Source organism: Tarenaya hassleriana, unplaced genomic scaffold (genome assembly GCF_000463585.1).
Source record: "Tarenaya hassleriana unplaced genomic scaffold, ASM46358v1 Cleome13, whole genome shotgun sequence".
Lineage (NCBI taxonomy): Eukaryota > Viridiplantae > Streptophyta > Magnoliopsida > Brassicales > Cleomaceae > Tarenaya > Tarenaya hassleriana.
Window position 1 is genome coordinate 497,614 of NW_010963495.1, and position 16,019 is coordinate 513,632.

At 41.7% G+C, this 16,019-nt stretch overlaps 4 protein-coding genes across 5 annotated transcripts in view; 3 read left to right on the plus strand and 1 right to left on the minus strand.

Moving 5' to 3' along the window:
* On the plus strand, positions 1-5,560 carry LOC104807834 (receptor protein kinase-like protein At4g34220). Its single transcript, XM_010533257.2, has 5 exons — positions 1-2,078; positions 2,275-2,883; positions 3,492-3,590; positions 3,705-4,360; positions 5,150-5,560. The coding sequence occupies exons 1-5, from the start codon at positions 347-349 to the stop codon at positions 5,339-5,341; spliced, it is 3,288 nt and encodes a 1,095-aa protein (XP_010531559.1). The 5' UTR covers positions 1-346; the 3' UTR covers positions 5,342-5,560.
* Positions 5,561-6,515: 955 nt separating this feature from the next.
* On the plus strand, positions 6,516-9,030 carry LOC104807246 (D-3-phosphoglycerate dehydrogenase 1, chloroplastic). The gene is made up of 4 exons (XM_019201854.1): positions 6,516-6,853; positions 7,471-7,958; positions 8,034-8,127; positions 8,170-9,030. Exons 1-4 carry the CDS (start codon positions 6,565-6,567, stop codon positions 8,841-8,843), a joined length of 1,545 nt encoding a protein of 514 aa, XP_019057399.1. The 5' UTR covers positions 6,516-6,564; the 3' UTR covers positions 8,844-9,030.
* Positions 9,031-9,386: 356 nt separating this feature from the next.
* Positions 9,387-10,599, plus strand: LOC104807247 (stress enhanced protein 1, chloroplastic-like). 2 transcript variants are annotated; one of them, XM_010532443.2, is made up of 4 exons: positions 9,387-9,498; positions 9,601-9,705; positions 9,969-10,153; positions 10,269-10,599. In XM_010532443.2, exons 1-4 carry the CDS (start codon positions 9,453-9,455, stop codon positions 10,371-10,373), a joined length of 441 nt encoding a protein of 146 aa, XP_010530745.1. In that variant the 5' UTR covers positions 9,387-9,452; the 3' UTR covers positions 10,374-10,599. The 2 variants fall into 2 exon arrangements, with proteins under 2 accessions (XP_010530745.1, XP_010530746.1); XM_010532444.2 differs by having other exon boundaries at positions 9,401-9,475.
* Positions 10,600-14,733: 4,134 nt separating this feature from the next.
* Positions 14,734-16,019, minus strand: part of LOC104807835 (putative leucine-rich repeat receptor-like serine/threonine-protein kinase At2g24130) — a 1,865-nt gene continuing 579 nt past the window's right edge. The window contains exon 2 of the mRNA XM_010533258.2: positions 14,734-15,942. Coding sequence (XP_010531560.2) covers positions 14,899-15,942 — 1,044 coding nt within the window. The 3' untranslated portion in view covers positions 14,734-14,898. The remainder of the gene's footprint in view (positions 15,943-16,019) is intronic.

The window sequence follows — 16,019 nt, forward strand, 5'->3', positions numbered from 1 at the left end:
GTTTCATGCAGTCCAAGATCTTGTCTCCTATTTACAATTTACTCCGCGAAATGTTAGGGAAAATGCATTCTCTCCCTCTTTTTTAACAGTGAATGATTCTGAACCATGTTTTGGTCAAAAGCTCTTTCTTCATCAACTCCTACTTCACTTGCCAACACTTTCATAGATTCTCTCTCTCTCTCTCTCTCTCTCAGTTTGCTCCAATACCTCGCAGTTTTGGTGAACAGAACAACAATAACTTGCAGTGGTTCACCCTCTCTCTCTCTCTCTTCTATGAATATACACATAAGAAGAAGCATAGAGCCGTCGGCATTACCAGACAGAGAGAGGTCCAAGAACTCAGTCCATGACTTCTAACGGAAGCAACCTTATGAGCCTTTTCCTCTTTTCGTTTCTCTTTTGTCTTCTTGTTGTCCCTAGACAGCTTCAAGCTCTTACCGCAGATGGAGTCCTTCTGCTTTCTTTCAAGTACTCCGTTCTCAGTGACCCGTTCTCCGTTTTGGAAAACTGGAACTATGACGATGCGACACCATGTTCCTGGTCTGGTGTCACTTGTACACAGCTCGGAAACCCTACCACACCAGACATGTTCAGAGTTACAAGCTTGGTTCTACCCAACAAACAGCTTCTGGGCTCACTTTCTTCGAGCTTGTTCTCGATCCCTCACCTAAGAATCTTGGATCTTTCCAACAACTCCTTTAATGGGTCACTGCCGGATTCTGCGTTCAACGCCACTGAGCTTAGGGTTCTGTCCCTTGGGAACAACGACATCTCTGGTGAATTGCCTGAGAAACTCAGCAGTATGGCAAGCCTCCGGCTCTTGAATCTCTCAGCTAACACATTCGCCGGAAAAATCCCGCGCAACCTCACGCTTCTGAAGAATCTAACGGTCATTTCCCTGTCAAGTAACTCCCTTTCAGGTGATCTTCCAAGTGGGTTTGAAGCAGTACAGGTTCTGGATCTTTCCTCGAATCTTCTGACCGGGTCTCTTCCTCTGAATTTCGGTGGAAAAAGTTTGCGTTACCTCAGTTTATCACACAACAACATCTCCGGCACTATTTCTCCAGGTTTCGCCGAGGAAGTTCCTGCAAACGCCATAATCGATCTCTCCTTTAACAATTTAACGGGACCCATACCTGAATCCGTCCCTTTACTTAACCAAAAAACAGAGTCTTTTACTGGAAATCCGAGTTTATGTGGGAAGCCATTGAAGAACCTTTGTTCAATCCCTTCCACTCTCTCGAACCCACCGAACAATACCTCCGAAACAACTTCTCCAGCTATAGCAGTCATGCCCAGAACCACAACTACGACAAACCCTTTAACAGAGTCACCGAATCAGACAGCCAAAAGCAAGCTAAAGCCAAGCACCATTGTCGGAATCACAGTTGCAGACATAGCAGGCTTAGCCATTCTAGCCATGTTCATCCTCTACGTATACCAGCTCAGGAAACGCAGGAGCTACGAACAGTACAGCACATTCAGCGTCCTGAAAGAATGCTTGGAGAAAAATGACGCCTTGTCCACCAAAAAATCAAATCACCACCTAACACCCATCACCACAGAGGTCACAGAATCTCCACCTGCTAAAACTGCATGCGGGTCGTGCATAATCATGAACAGAGGGGACGACGAGACGTCGGCGTCGGAAGCTAACAGCTCCGAGAGCGATGTAGAGAACCAGATTCAAGACCAGCAAACGATTCAGGCATTGAATCGAACAGATGGTGGGCGATTCAGACAGAGCACCACTCAGACTCAGCTCGTGACGGTCGACGGCGAGACCAAATTGGAGCTAGACGCTCTGCTGAAGGCATCGGCTTACGTACTGGGCTCGATCGGGAGCGGAATCCTTTACAAAGCGGTGCTGGAGAACGGCTCAGCGTTCGCGGTGCGGCGGATCGGGACCGAGAGCTGCGCGACGGCGAGGCTAAAGGAGTTCGAGCGCGAGGTTCGCACAATCGCGAAGCTCCGACACCGAAACCTCGTTAGGGTTCGTGGGTTTTGCTGGGGAGACGACGAGAAGCTTCTCATCTCCGACTATGTCCCCAACGGCAGCTTGCCTTGCTCCATTAACAGTGAGTTTTGCATAGCTCCTCCTCTGTTAGCGCAAATTAGCTAAACCACTACTTATTCACTAAAATACGCATACTCACTCGGCGCATTTTAGCATTGACCCTTTAAACCTCCTTTATATTCAAAGAGTTCTTATATTATAACCATAATTGTTTGATTTTCTTTAATAATCTCAAACATGTTTTGCGTTCCGTACAGAAATAGGAAAAGCAGGGTCGTCATCGTCTTCTTCACAAGGCCAATTGTCTTTAGAGGTACGGCTCAAGATAGCAAGAGGCATAGCTCGAGGACTCGCTTATGTCCACGAGAAGAAGCGCGCTCACGGCAACATCAAGCCCAACAACATCATCTTGGACACTGACTATGAGCCCATTATAACCGATTTGGGCCTAGACCGTCTTACCCGCCAGGCCCATAAACCATCGAGCCACAATACCGGGCCCAGTTCGAGCCCATCTGCGGGTCCCACCGCCGATCCGTACAAGGCGCCGGAGTCGTGGAGGAGCCAGAAGCCAAACCCTAAATGGGATGTGTACTCGTTCGGTGTGGTGATGCTGGAGCTTATGACGGGGAGAGTGTTTTCGATGGATCGAGATTTGGGTCAGTTGTCGAACATGTTCGAGTCGGGGGCCGAGGAAAGAGGGATGATCTTGAGGTCAGTCGAGGGAGCAATTAGGGCTGACGTGGCACGAAAAGAGGACAGAGCATTGGCATGGTTTAGGTTAGGGTTTGGATGTGTCTCTTCCTTGCCTCACAAGCGACCTTCCATGAAGGAAGTGTGTCAAGTGCTAGACAAAACTACCCTTTAGGATTTACCTTCTGTTTTTTTTTTGTTTTTTTATATAAATTATAATTACTGTCATTAAGGAGAAGATGCATAAGTTGTTGCAGTGAAAGCATAGGCTTTTGTTGTCTTTTTTATATTTTTTTCTTTTTCTAGTTGTATGTAGCTTATTGTCTTTGTTACATAAGCTCTTGTGTATCTCTCTATGTTCTCGTTTTGGTTAATCTATAGATCTTGTTTCACTAAAACTGTCTTTTCTTCATTGACTAGAAAAAAAAATTAGAAAAATAAATACTATCCGACAGCACAATTAATGCATTTTACAGCATGACTGATTGTACAATTAATTAAATTCTATTAAATTATAGGATTGAATAGCTTTTCTTTTGGCCACTTGTATTTTTGTATCTTCATCATTTCTCTGGCCACAATTTAAAAAAAAATAGGGCCCCAAAATATTTAAGGTCGTGCTCAAATCAAATGCACTGCTTGCGGTTGACATACTGAAAATTTTTAAAAGAAAATTTTAGTTTTTTTAAAAAAAAATGGCCTATCATGTTTTTTTTTAAAATTTGATTTGATTCGGAAAAATTCGGTTTTATAAAAAAAGTTATCGTTCAAATATTTTTAGACGGTTTGATTTGGAATCGGTACTGCATTTTTTCGGTTCCATACTGTCCGGTTATGGAGAACCTACCGAAACGGCCACACTTCACTTGTGTGGCAGATGGTACAATCTTTTTTGTACGATGTAATCAATTGATAGGACAGATGTTATAAATGTTCGTTGAAAAAATTGAATAAATTAGAGGTTGTCGCTTGTAAAAGAAATTCACCAATTGAGGACTTCTTTCCTTCAAGCTTCAAATTTCAAAAAAAAAAAAATCCGAAGACCGACCGAAAATGGGAGGAGGATCACCTTGTCACGGTGCAGGGACGCAGGAAGCCCTGCAACCAAACACCCCTTCCCAGATCTTCATCCTCTCCGGCCAAAGCAACATGGCCGGTCGCGGCGGCGTCGTCAAGGACCACCACCACAACCGCTGGGTCTGGGACGGTGGCCTTCCGCCGGAATGTGCCTCGAATCCCGCGATCCTCCGCCTGAGCGCCGATCTCAGGTGGGAGCAAGCGCGCGAGCCTCTCCACGCGGACATCGACACCGGCAAGGTCTGCGGCGTGGGCCCGGGGATGGCGTTCTCTAACGCAGTGAGGGAGCGCGTGACGATTAACGCGCCGGCGGAGACGATAGGGCTGGTGCCGTGCGCCTCCGGGGGGACGGCGATTAGGGAGTGGGAGCGTGGGAGCCATTTGTACGAGAGGATGGTGAGGAGGACGAAGGAGAGTCGCAGATCCGGCGGCGAGGTCAAGGCATTGCTTTGGTACCAAGGGGAGAGTGACGTGTCGAGCATCCACGACGCCGAGAGTTACGGGAGCAACATGAAGCGTCTGATCAAGGATCTTCGTGGTGATCTTGAACTTCCTGATCTCCCCATTGTTCAGGTACTGAATCTGTTGCTTTACTTCTATTCTCTGGTTCATGCGATTCGTAGGAAGAGTGAATCTAGATTATATGCCTTGAAGAACATGTTTCAAGACTGTATTTCCCAAATTCAGTTTAGTGGGTTTGATGTGTAGTCATAGTAGAGTGGATTGTCTGTTCATGAAACTGTATATAATTGCCTGGAAATTGTTATACATGGAAGGATACGCTGCAACTTTTTAGGGCTAAATTCAGTCAGGTGGGTTTGTGAATATGCACCCACAAATGTGAATTCTAGTACCTGATTGCATCCCAACAGGATTAGAATTCGTGAAGACGGTGTGATTAGCCACGATTCGTTCCTAGCTGGTGGTACATTGTTTCATTAGGTAGTGAGCTGATCCTCAATCATGATATTTCCTTTCCTCCATGTATGCTTTTCCAATCGGCTTCACCAACGAGGAGTATGGTGCTGTTGGTGTAAAGGATCGGGCCTGTCTTCGTCCATTTAAGCTTCTACGTCAAAGGATTTAGTTTTTCGTTGGTTGTTTTCATTGAAATGTTAGGAGTTATGGAGGAAGTGTGGAAGTGTTCTGTCTTCTTTTTAGACAAATCCTCATTTCTGGATAATAGTAAAAAGTTTGAGCAAAGGTTTAGTGTTTCGGTTTGATGACTAATTCGTCATGCTTAGCGTAGAGAACATTAGACAAAGGGTTAGCTCCCTGTGGATTACTTGGAGCCGTCTCTTAGATATCGAAACAAAGATAGAGAGGCGAAATGGGAGGGAAGTGCTGACGGGTGTGATGCAGGTAGCTATAGCATCGGGGGGAGGGCACATAGAGAAGGTGAGAGAAGCTCAGCTCGGGCTGAAAATGCCGAATGTGGTAACAGTCGACGCAATGGGATTGCCTCTCAAGCCCGATAATCTTCATTTGACCACAGAGGCTCAAGCCAAGCTCGGCCTCTTGTTGGCCGAAGCTTATCTCTCCAACTTCACCTAGTTTCCTCTTCTATCGACCTATTCCCATTTCACTACTTTACTAAATCTTTGATCCTCATTTTTCGCCTGTCAAGATTTCGTAAGCTATGTATTTGTTCGACGGATCCCGGGTTTCTGCTATGGCAGTGAATTGATATCGCTTGTTAGAAGAAAAGCTCTAACTAATGCATGTCTTGTAATATGCACATTTTCAAAACAAGTTCTATTCCCTTTTGCCCTCCTTGCACCTGAGTCACGAGTCACGACCCGTCTCGGCCTAAACCCGGTCGAGTTCATTGCTCACACGAACTTAATGTAATATTACTAATTGCAATAAAAAAAAGTACAGAGGTTCGACCCGCCAAACTATATTGATGCATCTTTAAGCAGCTGCAAATGAAATTGCAAAACCTTTCACGCGCCATATTAACGACTCCTTGTGAGTATATTATAAGCTTTTGGAGTCGCAGTTTATTTTTACACACAAAATATCAATAAATTCGGTTCCAAGTCAAAAGCCGCCGATGAAGTTATATTTATTAAAATCAAATTTATTTGAAATATTTGTTATCTAGATTTGTTTGCGTGTTGGATTCAGACAATTTTCTTTTGTTAGTCTACTCTTCATTTTGGTCCATTTTAGCACATTAATATAATGATGGATATTACAGCTGATGGTTTATTATTATTGAAGTAAAAAATGATTTGTGTACTAACAATACAATTATTTTTTTATAAATAATAACAATACATTTATGTAGCAACTTGCACTTTTTGCAAGATTTTTCCCCAAAAAAGAGGTCACTCTATTCGCCGAAACATTTGGAAATACAAAAAAAAAAACTTCTCCCTAATAAATGAACCCACGCGCCCAATCCGCGCGTGAGATTCTATCGCCTTCTCATCACCAAACCCCTAAACCCACTATAAAACCCCCCACCTTCATCTGTGTACAGTATACTCGTCCACCAAAACCAGCCGACCTCTACATCGATTCTCCGACAACACAACCGCAGATATGGCCTCCTCCGCCATATCCTCCGCCGTTGTCGCCAAGCCGCTCAGGATCTCGTCTCTCTCCTCGAAATCGCCCCTCCCGTCGGCATTCTCCGTCGCATTTTCCACCAAGGGGTGCGAAATACCCCTGCGGCGAAGGCTCGTCCTAGTGACTTGCTCCTCCGGCGATGGAGGAGCGACGGGGTCAAGCTCCTGGAGGAATTCGCGAACGTCGACTGCTCGTATAACATGACTCCCGAGGAGCTCAACACGAAGATCTCGCTATGCGACGCGTTGATCGTGCGGAGCGGGACGAAGGTCGGTCGCAAGGTGTTCGAGTCGTCTCGTGGGCGGCTCAAGGTGGTCGGACGCGCTGGCGTGGGGATCGACAACGTGGATCTGAGCGCCGCCACGGAGTTCGGTTGCTTGGTCGTCAATGCGCCGACGGCAAACACGATCGCAGCCGCGGAGCACGGGATCGCGCTATTGGCGGCCATGGCGAGGAACGTCGCTCAAGCTGATGCTTCCGTCAAGGCTGGTCAGATTTTTGAATTCAACCCTTTTTCTTCAATTTTTATTATCCTTAATTCTCATAAATTGCCTTTCGTAATCGTTGGACAAAAAAGTTTTTTGTCTGCTGGATATCTGTGAATGATGGGATCTGGAATTTTTCAACTTCAGATCACAAGAACATTTCCTTTTCCGTGTACTTTATATTCTTGTGTCGGCATTATTATATTCAAGATATTGAATTTCGGTTCTAAATAATAGAGAATCAGAATGTAAAGAAAGTGAATTTAACTTGAGCTCTTTCTGCTTGTTGTTCTTCAGACAATGAGACGACAGATTTTCGCTCGATCACTTCTTTGTCTCATTGAGCAACTGAAGGAGCTGAGGTTTAGCATTTCTTTTTGTTGGATCTCCCATTAGGTTTTTCATGTGAATGAAAGTGATCCGTGATTAGGTCTTGGGTTCTAATTATGAAAGAGATCAGAAAAGGTTAGGATTTTTACCATACATTTGGGGGTTAAGGTTTTGTAGATGGCAACAATGTGTACCAATGAAGAAAATGTTAATGATGCTTTTGCAGGGATAACGAACTAGATGTGGTTGTACATTTGTTTTCTGAGATCATGGTTTCATTTCACAATGCAGGAGAGTGGAAGAGGAACAAGTATGTGGGTGTTTCTCTTGTGGGCAAGACACTTGCAGTGCTGGGCTTTGGTAAGGTTGGATCAGAAGTTGCTCGGCGAGCAAAGGGACTGGGCATGCACGTCATTGCTCATGATCCCTACGCCCCTGCGGACCGAGCACGTGCCCTCGGAGTTGAGCTAGTGAGCTTCGACGAGGCAATATCCACTGCCGATTTCATCTCCTTGCACATGCCCCTTACCCCTGCAACGTCCAAGATGCTCAATGATGAGACCTTTGCCAAGATGAAGAAAGGGGTTCATATCGTAAATGTTGCTCGTGGAGGTGTGATCGACGAAGATGCGCTCGTGAGAGCTCTTGATTCTGGCATTGTGGCTCAGGCTGCTCTCGATGTTTTCACCAAAGAGCCACCCCCTCAGGACAGCAAGTTGGTGCTTCATGAGAGGGTCACTGTCACGCCTCATCTTGGAGCCAGTACGGTCGAGGCCCAGGTTTGTGTCTTAAAACCCGCATCCATTATCGCAATACCCGTGATTTTTCTCATGTTTTAATTCGGTGTTTCACAGGAAGGAGTTGCTATTGAAATTGCCGAAGCTGTTGTCGGAGCTTTGAAAGGAGAGCTTGCTGCTACTGCCGTCAATGCACCGATGGTTCCTGCTACATGGGTTGAAACACTCTGATCATGTTTCAAATCATGCCCGCAGGTTCTCACCGAGCTGAAACCATACGTAATACTGGCTGAGAAACTAGGAAGACTGGCCGTACAACTTGTAGCCGGAGGGAGCGGCATAAAGAGCGTGAAAGTCACATACGCTTCCGCACGAGCCACCGACGATCTCGACACCAGACTTCTTCGAGCAATGATCACGAAGGGAATCATCGAGCCAATCTCCGACGTGTTCATCAACCTTGTAAACGCCGACTACACGGCCAAGCAGAGAGGCCTAAGAATCTCGGAGGAGCGAGTCCTCCTAGACGGGTCACCTGAAAACCCGCTCGGGGCCATAACGGTTCAGCTCGGGAACGTAAATTCAAGATTCGCGAGCGCTTTATCAGAAACAGGGGAGGTGAAGGTGGAGGGAAGGGTGAAGGACGGAGTGCCTCACCTGACAAAGGTGGGATCTTTCGAAGTGGACGTGAGTCTAGAAGGGAGTATCATACTATGCAGGCAAGTGGACCAGCCGGGCATGATCGGGACGGTCGGGAGCATACTCGGGGAGGAGAACGTGAACGTGAGCTTCATGAGTGTGGGGAGAATAGCGCCGAGGAAGCAGGCCGTGATGGCGATCGGAGTGGACGAACCGCCCAGCAAGGAGACGTTGAAGAAGATCGGAGAAATCCCGGCCGTCGAGGAATTCGTCTTCCTCAAGCTGTAGTTTGGTTAGGAATAATGGTTGTGGTTGTTCTTCATTGATTTCCGATTTCAAGTCCTTTTTTTTTTAAATCTTTAGATGTTACCAAGTTACTGTTTTGGTAATTGGTTTTGAAGGCTGTGTTAAAGGATATTTCGTGGTGACCAAACGGTTCTATATAATTCGGTATATGTAAACCGATTCTATATAATTCGGTATATGTAAACCGATTCTTTATAATTCGATTTGTTGATTTGTCAAATTTTTTTACGTGTCACGTGATGTGGCGTAATTAAAAATATCGCGTCGGATTCATTGACGGTAAAATAACTATTTCGGTATTAATTTGGAAACAATTTTTAAATTGGAAAATATACGTGATAAAATTTGAATTAGGGATTTTGTATGATATTTTTTATAAATCGGGGAATTTTTTATGAAATTTTCTCCAAAGAAACGTTTGAACGTACAAAAACGGCGTCGTAGAGGTGTGGGCTTCGGAGAATCGAGGCCCAGACTTTTCTCAGCGGAATATATGGAAGGCACGTGTCACCTTCTCCAACGGATAATCATCCTCTGACCAGAGTGGCGCCTTCCGGCCTTCGTGATTACTCGGTCTCTACACCTCGTGAAATGGCCTTAGCTCAATTCTCTGCGTATCTCTCCTTCCCCCTTCACAGTACTCTCTCTCTCTATATATATATATGTGTGGATTTGTATCGGTATGGCTACTGTTTCTGTATGTATGCTTGTATAACTTGTTTGGGACCGTCGTGTGCAGATCATGGCGCGATGAGCTTAACCAGAATGACGAACCCTAGATGTTGGGTTCGTGTTCCAGGCCTTGGTGGAAGCCGCTCCACCTTCGCTTCCGGTTCTCCTCTCTGTACGTTTCCTTGCACCCGAATTCTGACTCTTCATTTCCTGAAAATATGATGTTGTTTCTGAACTCAATCCGGAATTAGGGTTTCGTCTGGATGTCTCAATGGACTGAATTATGGGTTTCTGATTCGTTCTAGATTGATTTTTTTTGTGATTCACTGAAATGGATTGGATTTTTATCTCTGAATTTCGGAAAAGTCACGTTTCAGATTGGGACGAGTATGTAGAAATTTCCCCTGTTTTATTGTAATTTCCTGATTGTATCAGTGCCGGAAAATTTGAGAATTCATGGTGGAGGAAGACGTAGAAACAGAGCGGCGTCAGTTTCGATAAGGTGTGAGCAAAGCCCCGAGGGAAGCAACAGTTTGGATGTATGGCTCGGACGCAGTGCCATGGTTGGCTTTGCCATCGCCATTACTGTCGAAACAGCCACTGGCAAGGGACTCCTCCAGGTACATACATCAAGACGCTGCTTGATCTTCACAAATCAAAACTTTGTCAAGAACTGAACCAAAGAAAAAAGGAAAGCCTATGATGGCGTTTTTGTTTTTCCTTCTCTCCTTTCAGAATTTCGGAGTAGCGGCCCCATTGCCTACAGTGGCCTTGGCACTCACAGGGTTCATCGGCGTTCTAACCGCTGTGTTCATCTTCCAATCTGGTTCTAAATCCTAACTACCCTTCCTTATGGTATCCACATGTTTTCCTTCATCGTCCGAAAATGTCAAGAATTTCTTGTTCATGAGTATCCCGATCCTTTTCAGCTTTAGTTGAACCATATATATATATATATATTCTTCCTCCTTATCAGAATATGCAACTCCACATTTTACATATCACATTCATGGTCTCTTTTCTTGTCACATATAGGAAGATCTTCAAGAACAAACATTGCATATTGCGTATTGTCTTTTGTTCGCTTCTACTTGCTGGATTCTCGTAACCTTCCAAAATATTTTTCATGTGCTTGTTGGGTAAACCCCGCCCACGTACATGAACCCGCGACACACACGTGGGATGTGAATCATCCATGTTTATAGTTGTTTTTTTTTCTATAATCTGTAAATTCTCCGGACTTTTGACCCAACTACATCTCTCAGAGGATCCGATAAACCCATATGAACGTCCATTTCCAGGTGAGGACTCGAACCTGAAGGAAATTAGATTGGGAGATTAGAGAATGAATGATAAGAAGGTTAAAGAGTAAAACAATAGAAGAAGAATGACATGAAGATGGTGATGTTGCCGTAAGTGTATCATAAAATGAGAGAATAATTCACCTTATTATTCAAAATGAATGTGTACATATTTATAAGGATATTAGGATATAATTAAATATGGAAATGAAGTAAAATAAAGGAAACATATGAACCACATAAATGGCTACGTGTATACAAGGCAATATTGGACATATGATTGCTTCTTGCTATAATTTGGAGAGTCCAACGTCCATATAATCTTGTGCATGATCTACGGAGCATATTTTGTCTTCATTGATAACTTTCCTTGTATATACCAACGGTCATATATATGATTGTTGTCCACGTATGTATATTTGTTTGACTCCATGCGTATTATGCACGTCTCCAACCATCCATGCATGTCCAAGGCTATAGTTGTCCAATAATCTACCGTAACTTCTTCACTAACAGAACCTGGGTTGAGAAGAAGTTTTGTTCCCTTCTTTACTGGTTGAACTATCCAATCTTGGATCATCCGTGTTTATTGTTCTTCTCACGGAGCTGATATGTCTCGGCTCATTACTTTTGTCAGCACAGATGGAGTATCTGTATCAGTATTTAGTATTGGAAACACTGTTTGTTCCGTGATGTCTCGGGTACCTTATGTAAAATTTTAAAGGTAATTTTGTGATTTTTTTTTTTATCAAATATTATAGGTATTTTTGTAGTTTTTGAGAAAAACTAAGAGTAATTTTATAATTGTAAAAATTAAGAATATTGTTTTATAAGAAAAATTAAGAATATTTTATAATTTTAAATAAATATAAAACATATTTCGCAGTTACGTTGGATATTTACACGCATTCGAGAATTGTGAAATCGAATATAGATGCATATTATGCACATGGGTCGGATCTTCTAATTAAATAAATACAAGTTGCCTCACAAAGTATCCAATTTTTTAGTGCATGGATATTTCATTTCGTAGCGAGTCAATTTACGTAATCATATTTATTTTTTAATTATAATCAACTAAATAAATTTAAAAAACAATAAAAAATACTTTTACAAAATAAATATTTTTTATGGAAATATAAATTGAACATAAGGAAATCTGATATAAAAAATGAAAAATCTTAAAAACAAATCCTAAATGAAACACAGAATGTTGGACTTAATTATCACATTCTAATCCTAATGTTTTTTTTCTATAAATATCCTGCAATTATGGCATTCAAAGCAAATAGAAAAAGAAAACTAATAGAATAGGAGGATTCATATTTATACACACACAAAAAATCTTCCAATATTTAACAATAAAAAAATCTTCCAATAATTATGAATGTATGTGAGGTTTCTTTAAAGACATGTAAAGAGTCGAAATTCTGCTTTCTAAATAGTTTCTTATAAAAAAAACTTTCATGGGTGTCTTTTTGTATTTGAAAAAGACACACTTAAACCAATCCATTTATACAACTTAAACTATATATAATTATACTCGGGGACAATGGATTAGGCTCGTACCAACCTTGTTAGTGCAACATAGTTATAAAATAAATTAACAATTATCAAATTGGACTACTAAACAAAATCGAAAGCAAGCTGTCTCCATGGGAACCCAAACCACTATGTAGTGACAAAATTGGTTGGTACGGGGATCTCCCCCAGCTCTGTTGGTTTGAGAGGCCACTTCCTGAACAAGAGGTCGTGGGTTCAACACCCAGGGTATGGAGATTTCCCCTCCGGCCACCTTCGGGTGCTTCACATCCCCACGTGTGGTGCCGGTTGTGCGTGTGGGTCGGGATTAGTCTGGGCCCTTTGGGCCTGGGATTACCCGGTTATCAAAAAAAAAAATTGGTTGGTACGGGAAATAAATATCCATTTAAATAAAGCCAAAGATTGTATACCTTCTTGAATAATGCTATCTTAATACTATTGTTTGTATGTATCAACAATTGATATATATGACAGCTTGCATCCTTAATTAGAGTATCCCACGAAACAGTTTTGTGTTTGTGGACGGTTGTCTATATTATTTACACTTTCCATTCGGTTTTATCTTTATATTTGAAACTAAATTATAAAAAAAAACATATATTTTATGATTTCTATAAGAAATATCTCTCTCTCTCTCTCTCTGTATATATATATATATATATATATGTTAGCATTTTTTTGTTAGATTAATAGATTTTGCAAAGTGTTATTTAGATAATTTTCTGTTTGCATTTACATTCGTTTCTAAAAATACAAATCTAAAAGATTATTTTCTTTATATTTTGACCAATGGTTCTATATAGAGGAAAAGAAACCAAGATTTAACAATATATAAATGAAATAATTTCGTTAAATATGAAGATAAATGATTTAATTCTGGAAAAATAAATTTGTAGTCTCTATGTATGAAAAATATATAAAGGTACGTCAATATATTAAAAAACCTACTTTAGAATATATTTACCTATTATTGATATTATTGCTTACATGATTTCATTCAGATTTAATTTCCAAACTTAAAGCTCTAGAATTCAGTTTCCTAGAAGCAAGTTAGAACGCGAAAGAAAATATTATTATGTTATATAACTTTTATTGTTATAAATTTTTATAAATATATTTGAAATATGAGGCAGTGGTCCATAATTACTTAAAATAAGTGAAGAAGAGTATAAAAAATATGACACGGCTAGAGAATCTCATGATAGTCAAGGGTCAAGGGAATATTTGGATATTAGATGATATTTTTATGTTATAAAATAGGTAACATAAGACAAATCCACAATTCATATATTTATTATTTATAGAAATATCTAAAAAATGATCGAAATTATTTCTGTATTATTAAAGAAATTCAATCCAGAACATCTACACACACAAAAAAACACTTAGTAATTGTGATAAACCGAACATGTTGGCGTTGCCCAATGCCCATGAAACATCCTAATAATAATAATAATAATAATAATAATAATAAATAAATAATATTCAATATTGGTAATGACATTTAGACCAAAGATTTTATTAAAAAATAAAAATAAGTTTGGTTCAAAAGGGTACTAAATCAAACATATGATAACAGGATACTATTCCAACAAATTGTAGGTGGATATTGATCACGATGGTTGTCGACATAGGCATAATCATTTCAAACCATATGTCCAAATTTATTTTTTAAAAAATTATAATAGTGAATATGCTTTATGTTATATATCGAATTGTCTTAGACTTTGAATGGTTGAAGTTTTTAGAGTTTTTAGAATCCAAAAACCAAAAAAAATATCATTCAAGTTTTCACAAAATTACTTTTCTTAAAAACTTGAAAAGTTATTTTAGTGAAAAAATCAAAGAAAAATCAAAAACTATTATTTTTTAGTTTTCAAATATTATAGAATCCAAAAGCCAAAAACCAAAAACTAAAAATTAAAATTCAAAAACTAAAAACCCATAATAAAATTCATCCCCATTCAAAGCCTTAAATTTTTTTTCATAAAAAATAGTTATGATTATTGATTTGGACTTGTAAAAATGAATATAGATAAATAATTTTTTCATCGAATTTAATTTAAATTTTTATTTGGTAAATTTTTTAAAATAAAATTAGTTGTCAAATGTAAAAAATAAAAAAAAAAATCAAATTAAAACCAAAACATAAATATTAAATTGATATGAAAATTTCTATTAAAGACCAAAAAATATGAAAAATTTATTAGATGTCGGTCTATGCAAAAGCATGAGAAGGAGCGAAGCGTCGGTTCCCATTTTTTGTCGTCTTTTTTATTTTTATAAATCGATGGGACCAAAACACAAAGACTTTTCCTGTCAAAACACAATGCTCCATTATACAAATAATTTTCACATTGAAATGAAGCAAACATTTTTTAAATTTTATTTATTAAAAATTTATCCTAGTTTGCAGTCCAAATAACTGAATTCTTTGAAACAAAAAAATAAAAATGATAATAATAATATTTTTTTACAAATCTCTGACACACTTCAGGACGAAGAAAAATCTCTGACAAAACTCAGGATCTTGGTTTCCCACCATAAGCTTGCTTGCAAATGGAAAATGGCTTCTGCGATGGAGCGCACATCTTGGAATTCCCTGGACATCCCTGCAGACAATTATCCCCGAAACTACCGTACACCGGCGAGTCCGGTCGGATAAACCCCGCCGGCGGTTTCCCGGTGAGGAAGTTCCCGTCCAGGTACAACCTCCTCAGCGTCTTACTCTGTCCGTACTCCGCCGGGATCCCTCCTCGTAGCCTGTTGTGCCTCAGCGACAGCGAAGACAACCTCGGATACGCCGCGAAGTTCGCCGGCGCGTGACCCTCAATCGCGTTGAACCCTAGCTCCACGGCCACGAGGTCGCCGCTGCTTCCTGCGGGAGATGGCGGAGAGACTTCGACGCCGGTGAGGCTGTTGTTCGCCAGATCGGCTTGTTGGATAGACGGAAGGAGGAAGAACCAGGCGCCGAGCACGCCGGTAAACGAGTTCTCGGCGATTTCGACGACTTCCAGCTGAGTCGAGTCGGTGAACGAGTCTTTCGGGACCGACCCAGATAGCGAATTCGCCTTCAGAGCGAGTTCGATGAGATTCTTCGGCAGCTTAGGGATCGACCCTGTGAGCTTGTTGTAACTCAGATCGAGACGTCTGAGATTCGGCATGGAACCCATGGATTTCGGCAACGACCCAGTGAGCGAGTTGTGGGATATGTCGATGGACTCGAGCGAGTTGAGCCGAGTGATCGATTCGGGTAATGACCCGGAAAGCGAGTTGGAGCGGAGGTTGAGGAATTGGAGGTTAACGAGGGAGGAAATCGACGGTGGGATTTGGCCGAAGAAGCTGTTCTCGGCGAGATCGAGGGTGAGGAGGTGAGTGAGCCCGGAGACGAGCGGAGTGACCCGCCCCGAGTACCCGGCCGGGTCGAGGGTGAGTTGAGTGACTCGGGTCGAGTCGGGAGAGCACGTGACGCCGCACGTGAAGTGCGTACGACGTGGAGAGGCGCATGGGTCGGCGGCGGCGAAGTCCCACGTGGCGAGGCACGACCACGGCGGGATCGAGCGAGGGTTCACGCCGGCTTTGAAGGCCTTCAACGCCGCCACGTCGGATGCTGACGTCAGCGCGTCGGCGGGGCCGAGGAGGG

Excerpts from the sequence above, each read along its gene's own strand:
- LOC104807834 (XM_010533257.2), top strand. The coding sequence starts at position 347 with ATGACTTCTAACGGAAGCAACCTTATGAGCCTTTTCCTCTTTTCGTTT. Across the intron at positions 2,884-3,491 it reads GCTAGACAAAACTACCCTTT|ACGGTTTGATTTGGAATCGG; the intron begins AGGATTTACCTT and ends AAATATTTTTAG. Across the intron at positions 4,361-5,149 it reads CTGATCTCCCCATTGTTCAG|GTAGCTATAGCATCGGGGGG; the intron begins GTACTGAATCTG and ends GGTGTGATGCAG.
- LOC104807247 (XM_010532443.2), top strand. The coding sequence starts at position 9,453 with ATGGCCTTAGCTCAATTCTCTGCGTATCTCTCCTTCCCCCTTCACA. Across the intron at positions 9,706-9,968 it reads CGCTTCCGGTTCTCCTCTCT|TGCCGGAAAATTTGAGAATT; the intron begins GTACGTTTCCTT and ends TGATTGTATCAG. Across the intron at positions 10,154-10,268 it reads CTGGCAAGGGACTCCTCCAG|AATTTCGGAGTAGCGGCCCC; the intron begins GTACATACATCA and ends CTCTCCTTTCAG.
- LOC104807246 (XM_019201854.1), top strand. The coding sequence starts at position 6,565 with ATGACTCCCGAGGAGCTCAACACGAAGATCTCGCTATGCGACGCGTTG. Across the intron at positions 6,854-7,470 it reads TGATGCTTCCGTCAAGGCTG|GAGAGTGGAAGAGGAACAAG; the intron begins GTCAGATTTTTG and ends TTCACAATGCAG. Across the intron at positions 7,959-8,033 it reads CCAGTACGGTCGAGGCCCAG|GAAGGAGTTGCTATTGAAAT; the intron begins GTTTGTGTCTTA and ends GGTGTTTCACAG.